This window comes from Zosterops lateralis, assembly GCF_965231275.1.
Source record: "Zosterops lateralis genome assembly, chromosome: 2".
NCBI classification, from domain to species: domain Eukaryota; kingdom Metazoa; phylum Chordata; class Aves; order Passeriformes; family Zosteropidae; genus Zosterops; species Zosterops lateralis.
In genome coordinates, this window is record NC_139763.1 from 20149145 (window position 1) to 20175784 (window position 26640).

The window sequence follows — 26640 nt, forward strand, 5'->3', positions numbered from 1 at the left end:
TTTCCAAAGTTGAGGAAAATGTCAAACTGTTCTCTTGTCCCAGAGGAACCAGGAGGGAGGGGCTTGGAAACAGTGGAATCTCCTCTTGGTAACTGGGATACTGCAACCATCAGGGAATCCATTGTGTCAGAACAAGTCCTTCATGGGGGTTTTTGATTTGTTTTTGTTCTGGAATCAGGGGAATTGTGCAGGAGCAAAACCAGAAAAATACACTGAGCTGACAAATCTGGTTTAAAATGTGCAATGAAGACAGCGTTGTTACTGTGCTCTTGCAGAGCTAAGGATTGCCAACACCCAGTCAAATACAACAGAGTGGCCAAAGGAGAAATATCTTTTGTATTTTCAGAGATTTACTGATTTGGCTGTCATAGAAAAGAACAAGTCATCTTGTGCGTAAGTGCTTGGACATGCGATTCCACTGAGTGGTGTGTGCTGGTGAGTAGGTAAAGGAAGTACTTGCTACTGGCTGTAAATAGTACTGGTAGATTCAGCTTTGTTAGCTGAACAACTTTCAGTGTAATTTTGGAGAAGCAATCCCAGTGTCTGCTTTGTAAGGAAACAGCATTGAATTGTAATAGTTATATAAATCACCCTGACTTGGGATACTTTGAGTCTTCTGGCATTTAACCCTAATCTAGCTGAAGGTTTGGTGAAGCTTGGGCCCAGTTTAAGAATAGTGTGGCCCTATCAGTAGGACTGAGGGTACCTTGGAAAGACACTCCTAATGTGGGTAAAATGTTAGTTACTGTATAGCACTGATATTAATGAGAAATGTAGGCTATTTTTTGTTGTGAGTTAAAACTGTAGAGTATACACACAAGTTTGTTCTTACAGAAGCATTTCACAAAGCTTGAGCAGCAAAAATAAACCATAAAACATAGTACTGCTTTTTTGTGCTGTTTGAAGAATTGACCTGCTCAGTCACAGACCAGAACCTCTTTCTCATGTGCATGCTGAAGGTGAGGCAATAGGCAGCACGGCACTAGTACAACCATGGAAGCAGAATTAAGCCAAGAATATGGTTCTCTCTATGCCACCTTGCTTTCCTCCTGACAGTGGTGCTTTGTGTCTGCTCACTTGATTGCAGAGCATGAGTAACTTTGTTAGAGATACCTCAATGCCGTGCCTGCCTTTCTGCCTTCTGCTCTGCTCTCTTAGGCCATGACTACACAGAGATTGAACCATGTCAGAGACCTTCCTCTGGTGCTGGAGCTCGATCATCTACACCATTGGTGTATAGAGCAGGCATAGGCTAGGAGTGATTTTTGACAGACCCTTTGGACGTGGCCACTCTGCAGGGGAAGGCAGTTTTATAGTGTAGATTAAGGCTGTTCTCTGCCAGCTGGGTCACTGCATGAGCCCAGACGTGTAGTTTGTGAATATACATTTCACTCTTTGGTTAAGGGTTTGTGGTTTTCTCCAGCACAACACAGCCCTCCAGCCCTGAGTGAGAAAACCTTTTGGTCAGCTGTCCATATCAGCAGTGATAAGCCATGGAATTGGGAACATCACGGGGCTGCTGAAGCTTAGCAGATGGTACAGCTAAGGCAGCCAATCACACATGTGCTCTTTGACTGGCAAAACACTTTTCAAATGCATTCATTTTAATCCTGTTCAGGAGCTAGCAGAGAGTGTCTTTCCACAGCTGCAAGTTAACACTGCTGACACAGGTAATAATTGCACTATGCTGTGTTCCTTTAAGTGTAGGGACAACCCTGAGGGTCACACGCTTTCTGGTGAATATTTATAAAGTACAAGTTTCTGTCAGTGATGTACATGAAGCTGTGATTGCTCTCCACTCGGGGTTGGCACAGCAGTGACAGCCCCATGACCAAAGCTAACTTCTCTGAGGCTCTACAACCCCCTTTGGGGACACTGGGATCTGTCTCTGCCAGCAGTTAGAAACCTCCAAAATCTTCAGAGCATGACACCATACAGACAGAATAGGCAGGAATATTCACTATCACAGTAGAATAAAGAGGGTGAGGTTAGCTCTTAACCCACTGGAAAACACTCCACCTTGTAATGGACCATGTAACCTGTATATCCTGTATGGCTCTCTTTATGCTCAGGCCCTGTTGGTACCTTTGTATGGAAACTTGCTAAATACACAGCAACTTAAAAAAGGTAGTAACTCGTACTGTTACAAGTTTCAGTAGGTGGGGTTTTTGTTGCTGTTTCAGATGTGTTTGCTAGTGCTTTAGCAAAGCACAGTGAGAATTTTGTAGGCTGCCCAAGCACACCTAGAGGCATACAGTAACTCAGCCTGGGTGGGAAATCAGGGGTATAGGAGAAAGCTGTAAGGCTCCTGTGAACAGCCTTTTCTATCTGCTTCTTAATCTGGAACGACTGAGTGTTCTCATTCTGTTATTACCATTTTGTCAATGAATTGTTCTAAATGTAAGGTATTTTTCTGTTCAACTGGTGATGCGTGCATACCCATATCTATAATGCAGACACACACATATCTGCTTCCACATTTTATGTTGAATCCTTACAGCATCTGCAAGGTTCCAGCTGTATCTGTGTTTTGCACTGGTTTCCCTGGGGTTGTTTTACTGCTGAGGCAGAGTCCAAGATTTAGAAAACAGGTCTAGGTCCAGCACAGCACAAAACCCACATGATGGCTTAGATGAATGTTCCTTGGCTTGTGGAGTTTTAAAATCCATGGTGGCTGTCAGCAGAGCCAATAAATTCTCCCTCCTTGGCATTTGATAGCAACACAGCACTATTGGCAAGGTAAATGTCTGCAGTTTGGAGTTTATCATCTATGCAGAAGGTATGTCTTTATACAGAAGAATCCTTTTATATAAAGAAAAGTCTGTGAGGAAGAGTGAAGCAGGAGATTGAGACTGTGTTTACATGAGGACAAATGTGAAGTGATTTAGTAGCCTTATTAATTCAAACTGGAATGAGAAAATCTGGTGGTAAGGTCAGTAGGGAACAAACACTCAGTATAATTTTTTACATTCAAAATGTGAATCCTAAATTATGAAACAAGATACTCAAGCAAAAACATGAGGTAACATCCTGATTAATAATGTTTTCTTCAACAGCAGTGTACTACAAAGTGACCTTTCAAGAATTTTGTTAAGAAAAAAAAGTCCTGTATTTATTTCAAGCATTTGCTGTTTTTGTGCCAGCATAAGATAAATCTAAGCAGCTGTAGGTACACAGATCAGTAGACTATCAAATGCTTTTTGTGCATCATGTTTTAATAAGGGCAAATACTTTTTTTAATATACTTTTAATTTTTTTTTTTTTTTAATTTAGGGATTGCAACACAAATCCCTGGTGTTGCCTAGGACAAGTCTGTATGGCCAGCCCAGGGCTCCATTATACAGCAAAATAGTTGTCTACTGAGAGAGAGGCTGTGCTATTTGATGATAGAAGTGTTAGGGAGCAGGACAGAATCTTCCCTTGGGGTGCAGCCTGGCCAGTGGGATGCAACTTGGACTGCCATTCTCTAGAGTTGCCTCAAATGATTCATCACAGGTGGGTAAAAAGGGAATACACTTTACAAGGGGTAATTATCTTTAAAATCATACTGCTTCTGAAATACTGTATGTGCTGTAATAGAGGAGAGGTATTAAGCAGAAAATAAATGACAGTCCTTTTCCCTCCTCATCCCTCTGATTTATTGCTGTATTCTTTTGTGATGTTAAGAGCTGCTTAGTTTGTAGTTTGCCTTTGTATTGTACAGCAGTTGTTTTCCTTTTGTGGTAGTCCTGCAGGGCTGAAGGGCAGGAGGGAGAGTAGTTGCCACAGGGCAGTAGGACTAGAGAAAAACACTGAAGAAAAATGGGCTAACGCGGTTAGAAACCTAAAGTGGTGCCAGCTGAGGTTGCCTGCGTGCCTTCAGGACCTTCCCCTCAGCTCATGGCTGAGTCCCAGTGATGGAAGTGAGCGCTTTTAGGGGGGTAGGATGCTGACACTGAGCTTTTAGGGGGGAGGACAGCTGTGGCTGCAGCCCCGCTTCTGTCAGCTCTCCCCCTGGGCAGGAGCCTCTTGTCTCATGCAGCGACAGCAAGAAGGTGGTAGAGTGGCTGCCTGGCTCACTGCTGAGCTCAGAACACTTACTGCGTATCAGTTCCTGTTGCAAAAGGTGAAGCAAACTCAAATCAGTTGTGTGAAGTGCTGTGATTGAAATGATTACCGCTTCTGGAATGTATCCCTGCTCTCTTCTCCAGTGAGATAAACGAGCTGGGTCAGTGCCTCTTCCCTCTTCATTCTACTGTCTTCTGCCCTCTTTCTTTTATAATTTTCTGAGGGTTTTTGTCTGGGTAATATAAGGTTTAAAAAAACTGTTCATCTTGCGCATCTGAAATGATTCTTACCCTCTCACCCATGGTACAGTAAAAAAACAAGTAGGCACATTTTGTAAAGCCATCTTCATCAGGATGATGGATGATTCTTAGAATTACTTCTGTAATTACCGGAAGAATTGAAAATAAATGAGAACCTGAGATGTGCAGTCATGCTTTAATAGTTGGCATCTTAGTCTTTTACCTTAGAGCTTAAGGTTTAGATGAAGGCATTCACTCCTCTTTTTTATGCACCTATTTGTATAAAAAAACTAACCCAAACAGAACTTGTTGATCCTGTTCAGGTGCAGTGGTAGGAAACTATTTTAATAAACAACCTGAGACTTCTTATGCTGGTAGAAAATATTTAATGATTTGGAATACTGTATAATAAACCTAGTCAGACATTTCAAGTATCAGAAATTAATATTTCAATGTGCTTTCAAAGGCTGTATATTGTTTAATTGTGTGCTTTTCTAGATATCCATAAAATACTATGGCAAGGAAAGAGTGAAATTAATTTCCAGAGAGAAATGTTTTAGAATACTGGGCATTTTTCCACTGAACATCTCTGTGGAAATCTGGAAAAAAATGTTATTTCAGTTCTCTACAAGAAAACAATGTTCTAACTGCAGTGCTCTTTCCCATCATCAGTAAATTTGAGAAAATTCTTTTGTAATTATTAACAAGCACAAAAATTGAGCTTTTTTTGGAAAGCAATTTAGGAGATTATTTGCTTTCATACAGTCTTCTTGGAAGTGTCAACAATGGATGGTATTTGTACTATTGTTTTCTGATTTGATTTCAGATAGAGGGCAGTTTTAGCCCTTTAGAAAAGATGAGGGAGGAGGACAGTATTAAAACTGTGTCAGTGCAACATTTGGATTCTCTGCTCTTTGCACTTCACTCTTCTACTCTTCTGCAGCCCATTGTAGCCTGAATGCCTCCTGTATAGGACAGACTAGCAATAGCAAAGTCTCTCATGGACTTGAAAGAGCTTTGACTTTTCCTCTTGAAGGCTGTGGGTAGTTTTTTGAGTGAAGACAGTAAAAGGCAAAGAGCTTAGAGCAGCATTGATTTATATTGGTTTTTAGTACTTGCTGTTAGTTAAATAGCCACAATGCATCAGAACTCGTAATGAGTATATTATTGCTTCATCTGGTATTTTATTCTCTGTACTGCTCTTCATTTTTGCGGAAGTTCACATCCTTAGTAACAGAACTCATTGGGGCAGTTTTCAGGGTGAATTTTTGTGCTGCTGCAAGCCATTCTTTTTGAGGTTGGCACCAAATTAGTTGAAAGCCATTAGTAGTTATAATTGAAAACTGTGACCAACTGTTGTTTGTTTCATAATAGCACAGCATATGCCCAGCTCCTAGGGGAAATGACTCTCTTGCAGCTGAAGAATGCAGCCTGTGATCTCCTTCTTCCCAGGGATGCTCCACCCAGCCCCATCACTATAAATGGCAATTGGACTTCAGGGAATTACAGCGGACAACGAGCTGAGCAATGGCAGGTTCATCTGCAGCTGACATTTTCACTGTTGGGCATGAACTTCATGAACTATAGCCTTGAGCTGTTCAGTGCAAGGTCTGCAGCTTTGTGTGAAGTGTGGTTTGGGCTCTGTTAGGATGGGTCAGTGCACTGAGAGTGGTGGCAGTCTGATCTGCCCAAGCCACTTCTTTCAGAGGACTGTGGGAGGGGCTGGGACTGGGGCTGAACAAATGCTCAGCCTTGGGAAACTTGTTGGCAAGTTTGCCACAAAATCATGTTTTATCAAGCAGCTGTGGAGTTGGCCACTGAGAAGCAACTTCATGTATCTGCAGCCTTACTAGCGCAGGTCAGAGCTTGGAGGAGACTTACTGGTGCTCAGCAGCCAGGGAAAATGAAATTTAATGGAGGAATTTGATTCATTCACTACATGTTTGCTATTTAGCCACAGTGTGGCTGCACCTCTGTGCAGGCCACCTTGCACTCCTTCCCTGCATGGGAGGAAATGGGGAAAAAAGCATTTCTGGAGTTTTGCCCTTATCTCTGTGAGCCAAATGAAATTAATTGCTTCCTCAAAAGTTCCTGTTTCTCACTGCTGGTTGGAAGTGGTGCTGAGAATGTCTAGTTAGTGACAGTGGTATTTTGAATGCAATCCCACTGCAGGTCTGGTCTGCTCCACAGCTGATGTGTCAGCATTTGAAACATCCATAATTAGCCTGCATTTCTGTTATTATTGGCTTTCATTTCTCTGTCAAATGGAAAGGGTGAAATTTCACATAGTCTAAGGGATTCCTGAAGGATAATACAGTTCACTCTGTAATGAATTATTTATGGTAATAATGAGGATAAGAGTAATAGCACCGGTAACATACACTTTCATTAATTCTGTGCTGTGTGAAAAGTCAGAGGGGAAAAGCATGTTTAATGTTTATTCAGTGGAGGATTTGAATAGAGAAGTGTAAGGGAAGTAGCCTTCTGTGGAATAATAAACACAAAGTTATACATTGAACAAATGCTTCATTTTTATTATTCCCTCAGTTTCCAGCTGGAAGCATTATTGACTAGCTGTATCCATCTTTACCAAAACTTCTCTTGTATGCATTGTTCTCAGGCTGTCATTTTCCAAAAGCACAGAGAGCACACCTGCAGGCTTCTCTCTGCAACAACTGGAGTTTCATGTATTCCTTACGTAAATACATACAGTGAGACGTGCCTAGACTTTCACATACCTCCTGTAGATAAAGCTTTAAAGCAAATACCAGATACCACAAAGATATTTTAACTCATAAAAATGCCACGAAATATGCAAGTGTTGCAAATGCCTTTACAATCAATGTCTTCTTTTAGAAATGTACCCAATTTTCAGCTTGGTCCCTGGAAAGTCATTCTTGTAGCTGAGGATATTTATTCTGTTCCATTTTTTGAATGGGATGCAGCTGTTGAATTCTTCAGACCTGAGTAAAGGCTCTTAAAGAGTTTTATTTATATCAGTTTTTTTCTGTCGTCCTCTGTTTCTGAACAAATAGCAACAACTTCAGCTATTGAAAATTGCCATACTGCAGCTAAGGCAGGGTGACTTCTCTGAAGAGCTGGACATTTATGTGAGTACACATGTGCAATTATATTAAAGCGTGTGTAACTTCTGAAGGAGGTTGGCATAAGGTGAATTCTTCCCCCTAGTGCCCTAGGAGTTCCTCTAGGAGATCCCTGAGGATCTGGAGAATGAAGAGCATGACTAAGGCAATTAACTAAAACTCATCCACAGCCTGTTAGAAGCGTATTGCAATGATACTTAGGTGTATAATCCCTCTTATTTCAAAATACAGGCTTTTGGATTGAGTTTCTCTTGAGTATTCTTTGTGATTATTAATGAGTTGTATCAAATAATCTTATTTAGCTAATTAAAGGGCATAATGCAGATTTGAGCTCTTTAGACTTTGTAAACCTCAAAATCAATCTGCTCTCTAGACCTATATGCTACTGGAAATCTTTGATAGTAAGCTGAAGTGCTGTGATATTTTGATGTGAGTAGAGTTTGATAAAAGTTCAAAAGCAATGCGTGGTACTGTTACATGTCTATGGGTTGGGGAGTTCTTTGTTCAGCAACAGTGTGAGATCCAGCAGGAAGCTCAGCCTGGCAGGCAGTTGTTGATTTTACAAGGATACTGCAGTGAAAGCTCTTCAACTTCCTGTGTCTGCATGCCTTCTTTCTGCAAGAGCTTCATACTGGCTCTTGAAGTCCACACTCCTGTTTAGTCCACTAAGCACTTTGCTCAATCAATTACAAAAGGTAAAATTCAAAGAGGCTTATGTGGATCTTTGAGCTGACTAATGTATATTTTAATTGCAGTAATAATAATGTCAATAAGATGAGCTGTTGTGACTACTTAACACAGACATATTAAAATAATTGGATTGGGATGCTTGCTAGATTGCCATTAAAATTTTTAAATAGGAGCAGAGAGCATTGACAGTCAACAGCCAAGGCATACAGGGAGTAAGGGGAGGGGAAGACAAGAAATAGAAGAGGGGGTAAGGAGAGGACATTGGAAAGCTTTCATGCTCTTCATTTGTCTAAAAATAGGTTTTTCAGTCGACCTTCGAGTTTGTTTATGTTTGTTTTTCCTGCGGAGGCTGTGGATGGAGACGTGTCTTTTCAAATGCTTTGGGAGTAGGGCCTGTGCTCTTTGAGCTTGGTTTCTGAAACAGGACTTGGAGCTGTGGTTGAAGGTTTGGGGAGCTGCTCTGAGCTTCTCCCTGGCCGTGCAGCTCCCTCTGAGGGCCTGGACAAGACTCTTCCTGCAACCTCTTTTTTAAAATCTAGTGCATCATTTTCCAAAATATCAGTGAAGTTCATAGTTCTCTCTATGCTCTGCTTTCTGCAGGTCAGATATCTAAACACTTCCAAAGGTGAGAATTTGCCCTTGTGGTTCAGTGACCGATGAGGTGTGGGCTGTACCTAATCCTGCTCGTCACACCTGGATTTTGGAGCTGCACTAAAAATAAAATCTGCTCTCTGGTTTTATAAAAACAAAGCTGTAAAATGGTGTTTTCAGGATATTGCAATGACTCAGTATGTTTGATAGCTTTTGAAAGTCTTCAAGAAAATACAGAGCATACTCTTCGTGGAGATTACAGCAACAGCACCAGCATGTCAGAACAAACCCAGCTTTGGTTCCTCCATCTGCTTTTTAGTCTCTGCAGCTCCTTATGATGTTTTCCTTTTCTGGAAAGAGGAATGATGCTGCGTGTTCTCTCTTTGTCTGTCTCAACGTATGGGCTTTTATTAGAGTCTAATATAACTTGTCACAGTACTTACATCATCTCTTTTGGAGTCATCACTTTCTGGTGATGGATAACACTTAGAATCAAGAGATAAAAAACCCCAAGTTAAATATATTTAATGGGTTTTTATTTGCTTTCTGCTTTTTAGAGATTGCGAGGCACAGACAGAGAGTGTCTGGAGCAGATGGGTGTTTTGTGGTTACTGGACCAGACAGTGGAGATATAATTAAAGTGCCTTTTTTGCATATGCAACTTGCAACCACTTCTCTGTTTTCACAGGTCTTAGGATCATATGAAGTGTAAATTTAATCGAGGTTGTTGTACTTCTCTTATTTATTTCTGGTTTTGAGTGAGCTGTTTCAGCTGAACCTAGTGCATGTAACCTTGCATGACTGTGGATGCTCAGTCTGTCTCTCAGGCTCCACGGTAGGGTTCAAAAAAGAATACAGGAAAGCCTAAACTAGTCAATGTTTTTCCATTACTTTTCATGGAAATGCAAAGTTCCAGTATGTTTTCATTCATAATAGCTCTGCTGTGTCTCCTAGAAGCTATTCTGCAGGGGGTTTTATACCTCAGGTTCTTTCTAATGAGCCTGAAGGGATTTTGGTGGTGCGATGCCATCCCTGAGGTGGAGGAAGGAGTCTGCCACAGAAACTCCTGCTTGCAAGGGGAAAGAGACAAAGTTATACATACAAAGTTCTTGAATGGCAGCCCCCATGAGGCACACCAGTGCATTTTGGACCTAAAACATCATTATTGGCTACAAACGTTTTTTAGATTTTCATCAGCCATTATTATTGCCCACAGAAAACATATCTTTCATGAGTGTTCTTTTAAGACACACTCCTATATGTTTTTTCCTCTGAAAAAAAATGAGATTTTAGGTCAGTTCTGTTTCCGAAGCTATTTTTGACAGTCCCATGAGGCATTTATGTCTAGAATTGGTCATCAGTGTAACAAGAGATCAGCCAGAGGAATTCTCAATGCCTGCTAATTTGGTTCTCTTAATCCTGCACCTCTCCGGAGTGTGAGTGAGTCTTTGGAACTTTGCACAATTAAGAAACAAACTAAAAGTCCCACACTCCTTGTCTGTGAAAGACAAAGTTACAGCTCAGGAGCATGTAATTTTTCTATGTGAGTTTAGGCCAAGCTCAATTCAAAATTTTAAGATGAATATTTTTGAGTGCTCTGGGAAGAATTTAATCCAAATAACAAAGCAAATGTTCATTTTCTTCCTTTTTGTTGCTAATAGGGCATATTTTATATAACCTCTCCATAAGCTGTGAACATTTTGTGTTATAACATTTAATTCTGGTAGCCTGTTTTAAATATAAGCTGTGCATTACTGAAAAAAAGTAGTTTGAAATAGGAAAAATAACTCCGTAGATGTGCTGGTAGCTAATAGAAATTATATACAAGTAAGTTCAACTGGACAGTGTAGACAGTGTGTCCCAAAGAACCCTGGGGGTTTTTTTTTCCGGAAAACACTTCCAGTGTATAGTGAATAACTTGAAGAATCCAGGTGCAAAGCAGAATTTATTTTTTTAAGAAGGAAACTCAACTTGTATTTCCAATAAATATGAATTTGTGCCTGTAATTCCAATGTTGTTGCACTTTTTAAAAATCTAAGATAAAGGAAAGAAAACCCATCTCCGGAGCTCAGAAGTAAAAGGGAGACAGGCTATCCCATTGCTTCACAGACATTAAATTTTATCTTTGTGCAGGCCACCAAGAATGGCTGATGGTTTTTAGATACTTTGTTTGCAGGGCAGTTGCTGTGCAGAGCTGGAAATGGCAGTTCCTTCATCACATGTTTGAGTGAGCCAGGCTCAAGAAGGAGCACAACCCCATTTCCAGTTATATAAATAGCAGAGTTTTGCTCATTAAGGAAACTCAAAGAATATTGGCACAAGGGATATGTGGCCTAAAGAAACTTATTTTTGAAGAAAGATGGCAAGGACTACAAATGTACAGCATATTTACGAGAGGACTAGCAGGACACTGCTCTTTGGTGCAGCGTCTCGACAGTCAGTGACAGTCCTTTGCTGAGGTTATTCAGCTCTCTCTGCAGATAAGGCAGCTGTTTTGCCTGGGAAATCATGTATGGTTTGATGCCTAATGTGCAGCACACCAGCTGGTCTTGGCACCTCTCAGCCCTGGGCAACAGTGTGGAAAGAGGCTGGAAATGGAGGTGAGGAGCTGCATAATTTGAGGATTTGATGTTGGATCTAAGAAGCACTGAAAATGCTGGGGTCTCTGCATTGATTTCCCTGGGTTTTCATAAGGTTCCAAAATTAGGGACATCTGATGTCCAAGTTTGGTGCTACCAGGAACCAGGTTAATGGCCAAGATGTCAACCCAGGAGGCACTGTGTCAGTTTCTGAGCTGGGGCTCTCATACCCTGGCTGGTGGGCAGCTCTTCAGCCTGCTGATTTAGAGGTGGACAAAGCATTTAGTAGATATTTGGAGGGAAGAAAATCCAAAGAGTTACACTAGGTAATTTCCCTTGCCGCTGCGGTGAACTCTAGCCCGTGGTTCTGTGTGCAATCTGATGAAGCTCTAGGTTGTGCCAGCTGACAAACAAACTTGTCATGCTGAAGAATGACTTGGTGAAAAGCCACACAGGGCAGAGCTGCCATCACAATAATTGGTGATTCACTGTTTGTTTCTCACAAATTTCCTACGCTCTCTGCCCACGCACTATAGATGACAGCATTCTGTATGGGGACTGTGAACATGACAGACATTATTTATGAAGCAGCGACTTTATCAAGGATTTTTTTTCCCTAGCATACTATGTAAAATGCTCAGTCTCTGTGTTGGTGTTATCAAAATTATGTTATAACTATAGCTGGCCTGCCCGAGTAAGTTTTCAAAGGAATTTTATAAAGCTCTGTGTGAGAAGGTCGAGCAGAAGCTGCTGAGAGCTCTGCTGTGTTCTAAGGTGCCAAGGCAGCTGTGTCCAGCATTCTTGGCTCTCCTGATAGAGTGAGAGCTGGGGCAGTTGCAGTTGGTTCTGAGCTTGCACATCCCCAGGCTGAAGGATTTTTGGGAGGAGATCTGCCCCTTCCTCACAGGTACTATCTCAGCACCTCTCTGGAGTAAGAAACAGGGAACCCAGTCACAACTTGCCTTTGTAACTGAGCTTTTCCTTGGGCCAGGCTCTCAGCTTGCTTCAAAGCGGAGAAAGGAAAAGATAATTTTTCTTATTTAAGATTCATGACGTCTGGCAGCAAAAAGGTGTCCTGGGATTCGCAGCTGCTCCAGCTGGGCTCACTCTCAGCTGCTTATTGCACAGCGGCAGGTCAACAACGTTATTCTTAATTTATTTTATGATACAGCATATCTGGATCTGTGTCCTTAATACAAGCCTGGTTTTATCAAATACTAGAGAACACTGAAGACAAAAGAGAACTCAGTTAATGGGTAAGGAAACCAAATAACCTTATGTGTTCTAGGATAGAGGTTAGTGTGATGGAGAAGGTCATCTGAATGTGGTGTTCATGGTGACATCAGATTTAATGTTTTTGGGCTCTAGATGGGTTTAAAGAGAAGTGAACATCTTTAATTCAGTAGGGAAAAAAGCTGGCACTACCAAGTACTTACCAGGCTCTGGAAATCCGTCAACAAACTGAGAGCCCTCAAATACTGTTTGTTTTCAGACCAGTTTGATGACCGTGCCTATTTTCATAAAGACTGAGAGTAATGAAACTATGGAATGAGAAGTGACATTAATGTTTGGAAACCAAACTCTGTAATTAGGCTGATTTGTATTTGAGTGGCTTTGTCAGGTGGTTTGCTTTGGAGTCTGTGGTGACATGTTTATTGTTTTTGGTATGCTCTGTGCATGAAGGGCACGTAACCCAGGCAGTTGTGAGCAAAACATGCTGAGGGTAAAGGGGTTTTGAAAGCTGATGGCATGACAGCTGCTGCTGCATAGGTTCATTTTGGCGAATAACAGTTTCTGTAAGCATCAGGTTTTATGGCCACGGCTGTATTACTGGTGCATTTTTAAATTTGAGTTAACTGTGTACAAGAAAGTAGAGACCCAGAGCCGTTCATCATCTGCCTCAGTCTGTGAGGAGCTTGTAACTCTAGCAATTGTTTCTGTTTTTCATAACAGTGAAAAACTTTATGGCTGTTTTTCCCCTTTTCTGTCCAAAGTAAATGAGCTGTTTAAAAACAAAGAAGTGGAAGAATGTCTGGTGGACACAGTTTGAACTTGGGGTCTTTCAGGTTGGAGGGGCAGTTTAGAAAATACACCTTTTTCCTAAGAATTGATATTGCAGCACAGTGTTTTTATGTGTGTGGATCCATTTTACATTTCTTACTTTAAAAGTCACATTTTTAACAAGCCTTCATGTTGATAGACAATGGTGAGTTTCACGGTGTCCTTTAGTGATCTTTCCAGGTACATAGAAGATCCATCAGTCTGAGCTATAGCTATATATCCATTCAGAGCTGCTTGTATAGTTCTGGTATAGTTGAAGTGGTTTCTTAAAAAGTATTTAAACTCTGTTTGATACTTAACTTAATGGCAAATTAGCAGAATCATGTGTGCAAACAGTAAATTTTTTGTAAGAAATGCCAAAATAGTGCTTTGCATTAAACTAATGTAGTGTGCTGTGCTTTGCAAAAAGAGATCACATTGTGCTTCGTTGCATAGAAGGAAAAGTAATCCATGGCATGGATGAAAAGTATTCATAATACTAAGGAGTTCAAAGCCACCTCTTTGTATTTATGATATTTTTCCTTGTTATTAGACTTCATGTATTTTCTGAACTTTTCCATAGAGAGTTGTCTTTGCAGGGTCTTCAGGAAAGAGAAAGAATCAGCAAAACAGCTGCTGATGTGGGTGGAATTTGATATCCCAGATCTTATAAAAACCTCAACAAACAAAGCAAGAAAGGCAGTCCCAATAAATTGGAGTAGATTGGTAGAGCTCTGTAACTCACTCAGCAGTACAGACTTATTCCAGGCTGCATGACATCAGTGTGTAGCACAGGGGGTAGTGTTTGCACACATGAACATAGTGTGAGAGTGATAAATCCTAAGTCTAGAGTGATTATGTAGCAGAAGAAGTGAAACTCCTGTTCTCTAAAAGCGAATTGCTTCCTTGTTGCATGTTTGAATTGCACTTGTTCCTGTCTTCTAGAACTCTTGTGTCACTTACACTACACCACTGCTGTCTGGTGATACAAACTCATGACTCAAAGAAAACTTCCTTAAATAAGAAAATGACTCCTACAGCCTTTTTTCAGCCTTTATCTCAGCCAGTTTATGAAAAAGAGAATGTGCATGAGGAAGCACACGTGGTCACAGTACAGTCAGTGGGTGGTCACTGTTAGAGGTGTCCAAGTCAGCTCTGAGAGTAGCCATTCATGTAATGAGTTTGCAGATGGCTCTGGAGGGGGCTGGCAATCTCTACTGAAGTTCAGCATAGTAGGGTGGGAGATGTAGGAGTACACAATGGCCTCCTGAGTAGGTCAGTTGTCTGGGATGGGGTAAACCTGTATCCGTGGGCCAAGGCCAGCAATATGACCAAGTGCTGGGTCCGACACTTTGGCCACAACAACCCCATGCGTCTCTCCAGCCTAGAGGAGGGGTGCCTGGGAAGTGGCCCGGTGGAGAAGGATCTGAGGGTGCTGGTTCACAGTGGCTGAACATGAGCCAGCAGTGCCCAGGGTGCCAAGAAGATCGATGGTGTCTTGGCCTGTTCCAGAAATAGTGTGGCCATAGGTCAAGAGAAGTGATTCTTCCCCTGCCCTGGGCACTGGTGAGGTCACACCCCAAGTCCAGTTCTGGACCCTCACTACAAGAAAGACACTGAGATGCGGGAGTATGTTCAGAGGAGAGCAGTGGAGCTGAGGAAGGGCCTGGAGCACAGGTCCTGTGAGGAGTGGCTGAGGGAGGTGGGGTTGTTTAGTCTGGAGAAAAAGGACAGTCAAGAGGGATCTTACTGCTCTCTGCAACCAGCAGTAGGAGAGGACATACCTTCAAGTTGCACCTTGGCAGGTTCAGGTTGGATGGGCATTCTGAGTAATTTCTTCACTGAAAGGGTTGTTAAGCTTTGAGATGTGCTGCCCAGGGAGGTGGTGGAGTCACTGCCTCTGGAGTTGTTCAAGAAATGATGACAAGGCACACAGTGCTTGTGGTTCAGTTTTCATGGTGGTGTCCAGTCAAAGGTTGGACATGATGATCTCAGAGGTATTTTCCAACCTAAATGATTCTGTGATTGTGTGAAAGCCTGGTTCAAACTCTTGCTCCAGGTCAGGTAATGCAGACTTCTTCCCAAATCCTTTGTGTTTTCACTGAGTAACTGAGAGCTGTCACTTTACTCCCCAAATGTAAATATTTAGAGATGTCTTATATTTTGTAACTATCAAGTAAATCACACCCAGCCTCACTCTCCCTCCAGAGAGAAGAAAATAACACTCTAGAATTGTTTTCCAGCCAGATCTGGTATGTAGGTAGTTGGACGACTGTTTTCCTGTGTGCGACAGATCTCATTTTTCTTTCTGTCAGTCGTACAAGTTTATAGAAAAGACTGATATGAACCACTTGAAACAATAAGAATAGGGTTTTGTATTGAATTAAAGACTCTACTGTTAGTCAGATCTTAGTTCTTGGAGTTACAAAATTATTTGATTTTAACTTTGTTATGAGACTCTGACAGTATCCTGGTCAGAACATGTAATCTGCATGAGTCTTAAAAGCTCAAAATCCAGGAAGTAAACTAAAGTACTCAAATACGTATTTTTAGCTTTGTGTACAATACTTAGGCAGATAAAATTTTTGCAGCCTTGGAAATTACAATGTGTACTCTTTCACATGCATTCTCTTTTAAATAGTAGGTAATTTCCTTCCTTCTAAAACGTTGCAATTTTTTCTTTTATATGGAACATAATACAAATAGATGCCACTCCTAACTCTTCAAAGCATTGGCTGTGGTGACACTGATACTTCTAATTGGATGCAGAAATGGTTAACTTCTGTGCTGTGCATGCAGAGATCCTCATTATTTCACCAGGATATTTTGTACCACTTCAGGATCATATATCCAGATAGAACATATAATTACATTTTTTTTTCATTCACATTGTTTAAATAAGTTCACATATAGTTTCAGCCTTACTATTTTGTTTGCTTAACATTAATCTTGTCAGGCTTAGGAGAAAGGGCACTATTTCAATAACCAGAATCTCACAGGAAGCTTTACATTTCATAAGGACATAGCTTGAATAGATGGCACTCAGGGAATGAATGGATTACTGTAACCTGCAGTATTGAGCAAGAGTTGTCCTCAGGACAGTTTTTCAGCTTGTTACTTTGTGCAGTCATATTTGTGACAGCACTGCTTGTACCCTTAACCTGTAGCAAAATTCAAAGTATTGCAGTATGGCTTAATTCTCTCTTACATGGGAAAAGACTCAAAAATCTGTTTATGTGAACACCAACAAAATTTCAGCTGTGATTCTGAAGTTGGCTCTGAGCTTCTTAAGGTCTTCTGTATCTCTTTTGACACCTCCAAAAATGTATTTGGCCCTTTCTAATTTAACTGCAGTTCTTCCTGATAAATCCCTTAAGAAATATTGCTATCTGCTAAAATAAGAAATAAGAAAAATCTGACCATATATTTTTGTGCATTTTAGGGGAGCTTTCTAACTTCTGGAGGCTGGTTTTCTGGATCTGTTGAAAAAGTTGAGTACAGAGTCCATAGTTTAGGGATTAATATTTTGCTGGGCAATACCTTTGTACAACATTCAGGTTTATTAATGAAGAGGAATTAAACACATCTCCATAAAACACCAGCGTTTTGTAAGAGAATGCTTTTTAAATACTGTAAACATGAAATAGTATCCTGTGGCATTTAGAAAACTTGGAAAGGTTGATCCGGAAATATTTTTCCCTTTATTTTAACAATTTTCATAGTTTTGTGAAAGCAGGCTTCTTGTTCTGCTCTCTGTTTATCCTTAGACTAAAGTTAGTTTTTACTCTGATAAATGGAAATCACCACTGTAATAGTCTGAAATGTGTATCTTTACCTGGGCGTGGGTTCATGCCTTCTTGCAAGATGAAGTGTTTCTGTTGAGGGTGTGAATTCTGTCTCCCCTAAGTGGAATACCAGCTTTCCAGTGTTCCCACAGGGGTTGCCTTGCAGTATTCGTCCTGAGTACATGGATTTCCAGCCTTGAGAATGAGACAGGGTATGAGGAAGTGTCTGTCTTTGGCAATGCAGTCGTTATATTAATTGACATTAACTAGTTTTGATATCTCAACCAGTGTTTTGTAAAATGTGATCTTTGTGACAAAACTACACTTAAATACAGTATAGCATGAGAGAAAGCAGCTTTAGTGCAAGGCTTCAAACTAACAGAATCATCTGGACTGTACTTACTCTCTTCCTAGTGGCGACATTATATTAATAATTTTGCCCCTGACGTCAAGGGGAACAGGATGTCACCCTAGATAACAACTTCAGTGAAGTCAGTCTTTCTTAATGAAGATTAATTGTTGGGGCCCTGTGCTTTGTACATCCATGTTTAGATATCTTCCTCTGAACGCTTTGATGTCACCCAGCAAGTCTTGTACCTTTTTGTATAGTGTTGAGGTGGCATTTCATTAATCTGAAAGGATTCTTTTGCAGTAGGAGCAGACCCTTAGGAGCAGCTGTGTGATCTCAGAGCATACTAGGTTGCAGTAGTTTGTAATGCCTGCTGGAAACCAGTGTGCTGCCTGTAATGCACTGAACTGGCTATGGAAGAGCATCTGAAATCAGGGTGGCAGAGAGGGTCAGCCTATAGCACACTTTTGTACAAACTATTGTTTTCTAACCCTTCATTAATTTGCAGGTGGTTATTTAGGATGGCACTAGCAAAGGAGCTTACATGCAGTCCTTAGCTGCATGTAATGCTTAAAAGGCTACTTAAATTAGTTTTTCCACTTCTCCTTCATTCTCATCATGTCCAGGAACAGTATTCTGTATGTTGATTCAATAGGACAGAATATGTATCTGTACGGAAGTGACTGACTTTAGCTTCAGAACTGATTTTGGTTCTTACCAACAGCAACACCAGGGAAATGAAGAGGAGAGGAATTACCTGTACCAACAGCCAAATTGTGAGAGTTGTTGCCTGAGGAGTCTGGAAATAATTGCAGAGAGAGTTGAAATAAATGACATGAGAAGCAAAAGGCTGCAAAGTGGCAGTGATACATGGTTTCATGAAACTTAAAGAAGTAATTAAAAAAACAGAATTAAGACGCTCTAATACTGTATTTGCTATGTTATTTGCAATATAATCTTTTTGTGGAGAACCACCAAGTTCTTTTGAACACCCAAACAGTTCTTTAGTGAGCATCCATCTAAATACAAGCGCATAGGTAAAAGTTGCTCAGGTAGAAAAAATAGACAATAATTGGTTTTCATCTTAGTGGTTTCAAATAGATTTGAGCAAAAGAGTAATGAAAGGCAGAGAATTAATCTGATAATAGTATTTACCTAATGAGTACAGACCAAAGTCAGTAACAATAGCAATAAGGCATAAGATAAAAATTGCACTATCCATCTTGTGATGTGTGAGGGTTCTTACTTCCCAACCTGTGCACCATCCACATAACTCACTAAAGCTTGAAACCACAGAAATCAAGGTTGATCATTGCCTACAGACTTGCATCTACATTCAGCATTCCATGCAGTTGCCAACTGGTTTCTGTATGGCACGAAAGACAGAAGAACGAGGCTTTTCTAAAAGACATCTGCAAGATTTTCTGTTGGAGGCTCAGGGGAAGGAGGTCAGGAACACAAGAATAGCTTAGACATGCTTAAGAGTAATTTAAGTGCACAGTGTTACTTAAGTCAGGACGTACCACTTAATGTTTATTTTGGAGCTACCAAACATCCAACCTATTAGAAAAATGCTTGAAAGAGTATCAGCAAAACTGCAGTCTGTATCTTATTAAAAATGTGCTTGTGGCTGTGGACAAGAAGTACACGGGAAATGGACAGATTCAGATTCTTCAGTGGCAAAAGGTGCAATTTTCCAGTCATCTTCTTTTCTGAGTCACCTGCTCTGGTATTTTAGGTAGTTACCTGGTAAGTGAACTGCTCGGTTGAGTGGAGGAAAGATGTTAGATGTTAATGGGAGTGCCAGAGAGAAAAGGCAGCTGAAGTTGCAGACTTGAGAGGAAAATACATGACTGGTTGGTGGAAGAAACCAGAGGAGGCTTTTAGTCTGGATTATGGTTTCATAAAAATCTTTAATGAAGAGAGAAACAGAAAATATTCTTCATGTCTGTGCTGCCCTTTTCCTCCTTTGGTTGCCCCACAGAGTGCAGAATAGCTTTAGGCAGATGTAATTACACCAGCACCCATTCTTCAAGGGAGCTTGACTTTTCTGGACCTCTTCCAAGCCTGGATGATTTTGCAGTAATTTACAGACTGTTTGTATAACTGTGCAGAGCTTTGGGAGGAAGATGAGCCTTTACCTTGTGTTTTGTGAAGCATAGGAGTATTTCGAATAGATTAAATTCTCAAGTACTGTGTTTTGACTCATAGAAGACAGTTATATATATTTGCAAAATGAAACAGAATTTTTCAAGGAAATGTTTCTTGAGCCTTTAAAGATTAGGAGATTTCATTGGCACTGCCTACCACATGATTTTCCAAAAATACGTTACTTTATTAGTCATGTGTTCCATTAGCATAATAAAAACCTATGTTAATGTGACCTAGCAGAGATTTTATCAAACCCATCAAGTGTTGAAAATGAATGTCTTCTTTAGTGCACAGCAATTGGGCAGAGTGATTGTACATTCTTTAGTCTCAGCAACCTGTTGTGGCATTGCAAAGTGCAGATGTTGCAGATGACAGTGAGCACCAGGAACATATGGGGAGGGACCTTGCAAACTGGCAGAATCAAAACCTGGTTGAAAGGAACAGGCCTCATAGTCTTGTTTGGTACTTTTACCTTTGTGTTGGTTTCAAATCCTTGAATTCCTACCCAAAAAAAAAAAAAAAAAAAAAAAAAAAAAATATATATATATATATATATATATATCATTAAGATTGGAAAATATTAAGATCATCAAGTCCAACATCCAGCACTGCTAAGTCCATCACTAAACCATATCCCTAAAAGCCACCTCTGCACATCTTTTAAATACTTAATCACAGGGACTGTGATCCTACCACTTGCATGGGCGTAAGGGTGGGATATTCCATGCCTCTAGGTAGTGCTGAGTTGGGTGCTCTGCTCATATAGAGCAGCTCAGCTCTGTGCAGAGGTCTGGGGGAGTCCCCAGAGCAGAACCTCAGTGCTGGGCTGGACCACAGCTTGCAAGTCCTGTCTCTGAGGTCACCTGCTTTTAGCAGGGCTGGTGCTGGAGCTGGGCTTTGCAGTGCAACAACTCACTGCCTCCAGTTACAGAGCCACCTCAGAGTGGCTGAGGGTGAGGAGTTATCTCCAGAGTTAAAAATTGCCAATGGCAAATATGCCTGATAAAGAGGAATAATTCATGTGTTCATGCAGAATTCAGTTAAGGAACTTAGCCTAATTTGTGGTAATTCCTAAAAGTCGCATGCTGCACTTGGTTTTTTTGGTCTACAGGAAACAGGACATGTATTCTGTTACTTTAACATTTTTTAAGGGGTGTAGTTTTTGCTTCCCAGTCCTGTTTTAATATTAAGAGTTAAAATTTACATATTTTATGGTAGACATACCAGTGATATTTTTGTTTATGAAAATGCTTGTAAATAGAGAAATAACTAAGATAAAATACCCCTAAACTCCACCATAAAAATCTATAATTCTTTGTCTGTACCATTTTGACTGTAGAATACTTTATATAGTATATGGTCACGAGGATTGAATGGCATACTTCTGTGCTTGTAAAGTTTCTTTTGCATTATCAAGGTTGGAAAGGAATTAGTTTTGTTGTATACATTGTCTGGTTGTGGATGCTGTTCTTGATCATTTTTATCTGTAAATGACAACAGCTTTTTAAAAAAATGTAAATGTTTACTTGCAGTTTTGCAAATAAGGTTTATGTGACTCTTACTGGTTTGGTTTTGCTTCAGTTAAGCTACACAGCTTGACTTGTGACAGTGTGCAAGCCTTTAGTTTGAGATTACTAAATCTGGTTAGTCAACAGTAAGGCACCAGAAGAGCAAGAAGAGGTGAAGAGGCAAAAAAATGAAGTAACAAATTGCAGTAGTCAAATACTGGGGTAACACTGAAGTTCTGCCTATGTTGTCCATGTGCATATAAATGCTGTGAAGACATTGATCACAGTAGATGCATGAAGTATACAGAGGTCCAGTTGTTGACATTGAGGTAAAGTCTTTATCTATTATGATTTCTTAATGACTTACAAAAACTATTCTGGCAAAAAAAACCCCCAAAAAACCAAAGAAAAAAATCCTTGCTGAACTCAAGCGTATTTCATGAATCACAAGAAAGGGTGTTAATTGTGTAATTCCTTTAATCCATATTGCTAACTGGTGCTGCACATTTGTTAATGGTTTTTGTCTCTCATCTCTGTGTGAATACACTCACAGTTACAGGTGTGCATATATATATTTAAATATTTAAATGTATGTACAGGTTGCATATGTGTATATAAATATACATGCACATATATGGAGAAAATATGTGGAAGTGTCCACAAAGATGTTTACATACAACAAGATGCATAACTGCTCAGTAAAGTCAAATTTTACTGATTTTTATATTAAGGAGCTTCAGCCAATAATTTTTAAAGTCACTGGACATTATTGACTGTAGATTGATGTGCACAACAGATGAATCATACGTTTACAGTGAAAAAAAAATTAGTATGCAATGAAGATACAGATGTTGAAATTTAAACTGAAAATAAGAGTGAAGTTTATTAATTGTAAGTCTGCCATGCTGTGATAAAAGGCAGGTTGATGGGTTTCTTACAGCCCAGCTGATGTGCCTGAGAGTTTTTTCATTATTAGCAGCTCCATCAGATTATATTTACTGACAAGATTGATGTTTATTTTTTAACATGGTTAGAATGAAAAACAAATTCTTTCTCTCCCTGTACTAATCTGTGCTCTTTGATGATGCTTTGATGAATTCTGAAAATCTTAAGTTAATTGTCAGGCTTTAAGCTTGTCTTTGTGCTCTCTTGAGTGATGATTACTTCTCTGGCCCAAGCTGAATACTAGGAGAATAGTTTTTTGTATAGGTTCTCACAGGTGGGATATACAACAGCTAAAGCTTTTGGTTTGCTTTCCAAGCATAATTGATACCTTACAGAAGTGCAGTATATCTCATGCTGTTTTCCTCTCTGAATGTTAACAAATAGGTTGTTATTGCAGCTCTTCAAAAACATGGAATATCTTGTCCTTTAGTTGATCGTATTCTAAACACAGCCTCGTCATATGGAGGAGATGAGATGTGTTGGAAAAGGGGCTCTGCCAGTGCACTCTCTGAGTCTGCTGGAGTTGGATTAGCAAGATGTGGGAGATAAGGTGCATGCTGTCCATGGATGTCTGCTGCTCTGACCGATGGTGTGGGAAAAGAATTAAGTGACAGTCTCTGTACAGAGAAAGCAAACTGGGAAAAGAAGAGAAGGGCGCTTCCTCCCCCCCCTTTCCCTGCTTTGTGCTTTTTGTTACTGGAATACTAATGTTTTTGCAACAATACTTGATTAAATGGCTTCAGACAGAATTAATTTCTTGTTTTGCATGTCTGTATCCCTTTTAGGGAATGCTCCTCTAGGGAAAATAAAGATATTTGAAAGGTTAGAGACATCCAAGAAAATGGCATTTTGGTGAGAAGTACCTATGTTGCTTTTTCTAGCAGTAAAAGAGACAGTTTGTTTATTAAACTGTGCATACCATATGATGCTTCATATTTTTCCATTTGATTTCCTGTAGGGTGATTTCACTTGGAACAGCATGTCAGGGCGCAGCGTTCGGCTGAAGTCAGTTCCCGTTCAAAGCCTCTCGGAGCTGGAGCGTGCTCGGCTGCAGGAAGTGGCTTTTTATCAGTTGCAGCAGGACTGTGACCTGGGCTGTCAGATTACTATCCCCAAAGGTAAAGGCTTGATAAGCTGTCTCTGTTTAGATTGTTAAGCCACTGATTTCATATCACAGCAGTAAACACTGGATTTTTTTTATTCCACAGATACTGTCTTCTATTTCAATTTTGCTTAACCACAGTCATTATGTAAAAACTTTGAGTAAAGTTGTTTGTCTGCTGTGTCCAATTTGGGCCACCTGGGGGTGGGATCATCTGATCAAGGGCAGATGTCTACCGGGTAGATAATCTAAATCAGACCCATTCATGCCAGGACGTCTTAAAACTCAGTTGAGAAAAAAAATGCTTTTCTTACATTTCCTGATACCCAGAACTGAATGTCTGTGTAGGTCAAGTAGATCTTACCACAGAAGTGGTTTTTTTCACTCTGTATAACATTGTCTGTGAAGGAAGCCAACTGTTGCTAGTTCAGATAGTGAAAACATTTATGTCAAATAATGAGTTCTGCCCAACTTTTCCTGAAGACAGTGTTGCTTATTTCCTAGAAAATGAGTTCATTTTCAGCATAAAACATTGAACTCATAGGAAACAGGAGATTAAATGAAAAGGAGAAGCTCAGCTATCAGAATCCTGATGTAGGATACGTGTATATGGTAAAGCTGTACTTAGGTTACTGTGGAAGAGATCTAAACCTCACTAATGAGAAAGTTTCTGTTGTTTCCTGTAGGCTACGGATCAAGCATAGCGGAGATAGCTGTTGTGCAATCATGTGCAAATCTGGCTTTCCTGTTGTTTCTTTGCAATTGTATACTTACATAAGGAATAACAAGGGATTGCTGCATTCTCACCTCTGACTCTGACCAGAGGTGCTGTGTGGTAGCATATACACAGTGATGCCACAGGAGCAATTTTTAAATGAGTCTATGTTAAGTAGAAAAAAAATTTGTCCAGTCTATGAAAATAATGACATAGAAGAGAACAAATGTGAAAGAGACAGGCTTTTGTATTCATCAGCTTTTTAGGATCTGCAGAAAACTCCTGCCAAAACCAACCAAGTCCAACTTCATGCATTTAGTGAGGCATCAGTTTGTAGTGAGATGGATTTAATCAACTTTTTCAAGCCTTACCAGCTCCCCTGGTCCCTCAAAAAAAAAAAAGTTTGATCAACAGGAAAACAATTTTATAGGATATTCATAGGAGGAACTGGAATACTAAGGGCATTGCAATAGTTTCTGACAGTCTGAACGTGTCAATGGCTGTTCCCGATGAGATGAAGATACACACATGGAGGTCCTACCATAAGGATGTGTGGTAATGCCACCCAAGACAATTGAGTATACAAATTCATAGAGTAGCCTCGTTTGGAAGGGACCTTAAAGGTCATCTAGTCCAACCGCCTCCAATAAGCAGGGACATCTTTGACTAGATGAGGCTGCTCAGAATCCCATCCATCCTGGCCTTGAATGTTTTCAGGGATCGGGCATCCACCACCTATCTGGGCAACCTGTTCCAGTGTCTCATTACCTTCACTGTAAAATATCTTTTTTACACCTACTCTAAATCTACCCTCTGTTGTTCTAAAACCATTACCCCTTTTCCTGTTGCAACAGACCCTACTAAAAAGTCTGTCCTAATCTTTCTTTTAATCCCCCTTTCATTACTAAAAGGCTACACTAAGATTTCTCCAGTCTTTTTTCTCTGAGCTGAACAACCCCAGCTCTGTCAGCCTGTCTTTGTAGGAGAGGTGCTCCAGCCCTCTGATGATTTTTGTGGCCCTCCTCTAGAACTGCTCCCACACATCCTTGTCCTTCCTGTGCTGAGGACCCCAAAACTGTAAGCAGCACTCCAGGTGGGGTCTCACCAGAACAGAGCAGAGGGGCAGAATCCCCTCCCTCACCCTGCTGCCCACACTGCTTTGGATGCAGCCCCAGGACACGTTTGGTTTTCTGGGCTGAGAGTGCTCATGGCTGGCTCATGTCCAGCCTCTCATCCACCAGCACCTCCCTTCTTGGCAGGACTGCTCTGAATCCGTTTATCTGCAGCCTTTATGGATGCCAGGAGCTGTCCAGGTCCAGGTGCAGGACCTCATGGGGTTTCTGTGGGCCCAGTTCTCAAGCTTGTCCAGGTCCCTCTGGATGTGACCCATCCCTTAGGTGTGCCAACTGCACCACTCACTTTGCTGTCATGGGTAGATTTTCTGAGGGTTTATCAATATCACTGTCCATGTCAATGATGGAGACATCATGCAGTGGTGGTGCCCATATGGACCCCTGAGGAGCACCACTTGTCAGCAGTCTCCATATGGACATTGAGCTGTGTTCAGAAACTTTGAGTTTCTAAAGAGTGAGTACTGCTTTTGTGTTCTGTTTGCTGTTTCCTGCTGGGACTGCCATGAAAAGCCAACTCTTTGGGGAATCTTTCAGGTTTGAATCACACACGAGAACTATTTTTATTTTCACAGCATATATATACATGGGAAAATAGATATATCTATGTGTGTGTGTATATATATATATATATGCACACATGGGTAAATAAAAAACATGAAATTAGTTTTAGATATATTGAGTCAGAAAAGTGTAATTGTAAGCATAGAAACTAAATAAGAATATAAATTTTTATTGAGCATTTAAAAATAAAAGGCATTTAAAAATGTGAGGAACCCCAGGCTACTGTTCCGTCTCTAGTGCTGGCCCCATCAGTTCATATAAATCTTGGCTCAGTTTGAATGAGAAATAAATTGATTATTCAGTTCTGCTCTCCAATTTGGATGTACCAGTGAGATTATTAATAAGAGACAAATAATTTCACATCTGCATTCTTTCTTCAAATGACCAAATCGTGAAATTTTCTGTGTTTAATATATACATCATGAGGGAATACAGTACAATTGAATTTTAATACAATCCATCTATTGAAAGAAGTGAAGGTAATAGCTAGAATGAAGGTACATTCCTGTTCCAAAGCTTGGCACCAGTTTTGACAACAGAAATAAATAATATTTTGAAGTGGGTATATATAATAATCATTCTATCAATCCATAATGCTACATTGTGCTGGTACTTTGGTAGGAGAATTAAGAATCTACCATATTCCAAAATTATTACAGATTGGTTTAGGCCCTTTGCAGAGGCACTCTGAAGTCCACCTCATGTTCTATCATTTTTAAATGTGTGGGATGAATATTTATGACAAGAGTTTACAGGTAGCCATCCAGTTAATCATCACAGTTGAGCATCATGTGTAAACTGGGAATTTCAAGTTTTATCCATGTGAAACTGGCTTGGGCACTTTAGGCATGCAAGAATGCAAATAAAATAAAATTTCATCACAGCCATCAAGTTAAAAACAGACTGTTAAACATTTTCTGTTTAAAAAACCCAAACCCACAATAGTGAGATGTAAAACTAGTACTGTCTGAGAGAGCTAGAGGAGCTCTGTAGGTCTGGAGAGATCCAGAAAAATGAAACATGTACTCTACAACTGTCTTCTACTTCAGGGAATGCCATATGAAAGTATTCATGAGCAGAGGCAAGTGGAACTATTTATGT

The 26640-nt window shown here is 40.3% G+C and overlaps 1 protein-coding gene across 4 annotated transcripts in view; it reads left to right on the forward strand.

The window, feature by feature from the left end:
- The window catches only part of ARHGAP6 (Rho GTPase activating protein 6), a 310610-nt gene that overhangs the window by 228716 nt on the left and 55254 nt on the right, over window positions 1-26640 (forward strand). For all 4 annotated transcript variants that reach the window (XM_083885135.1, XM_083885136.1, XM_083885137.1 and 1 more), the window contains exon 2: window positions 22987-23146. In XM_083885135.1, the coding sequence (XP_083741261.1) occupies window positions 22987-23146 (160 nt within the window). The remainder of the gene's footprint in view (window positions 1-22986; window positions 23147-26640) is intronic.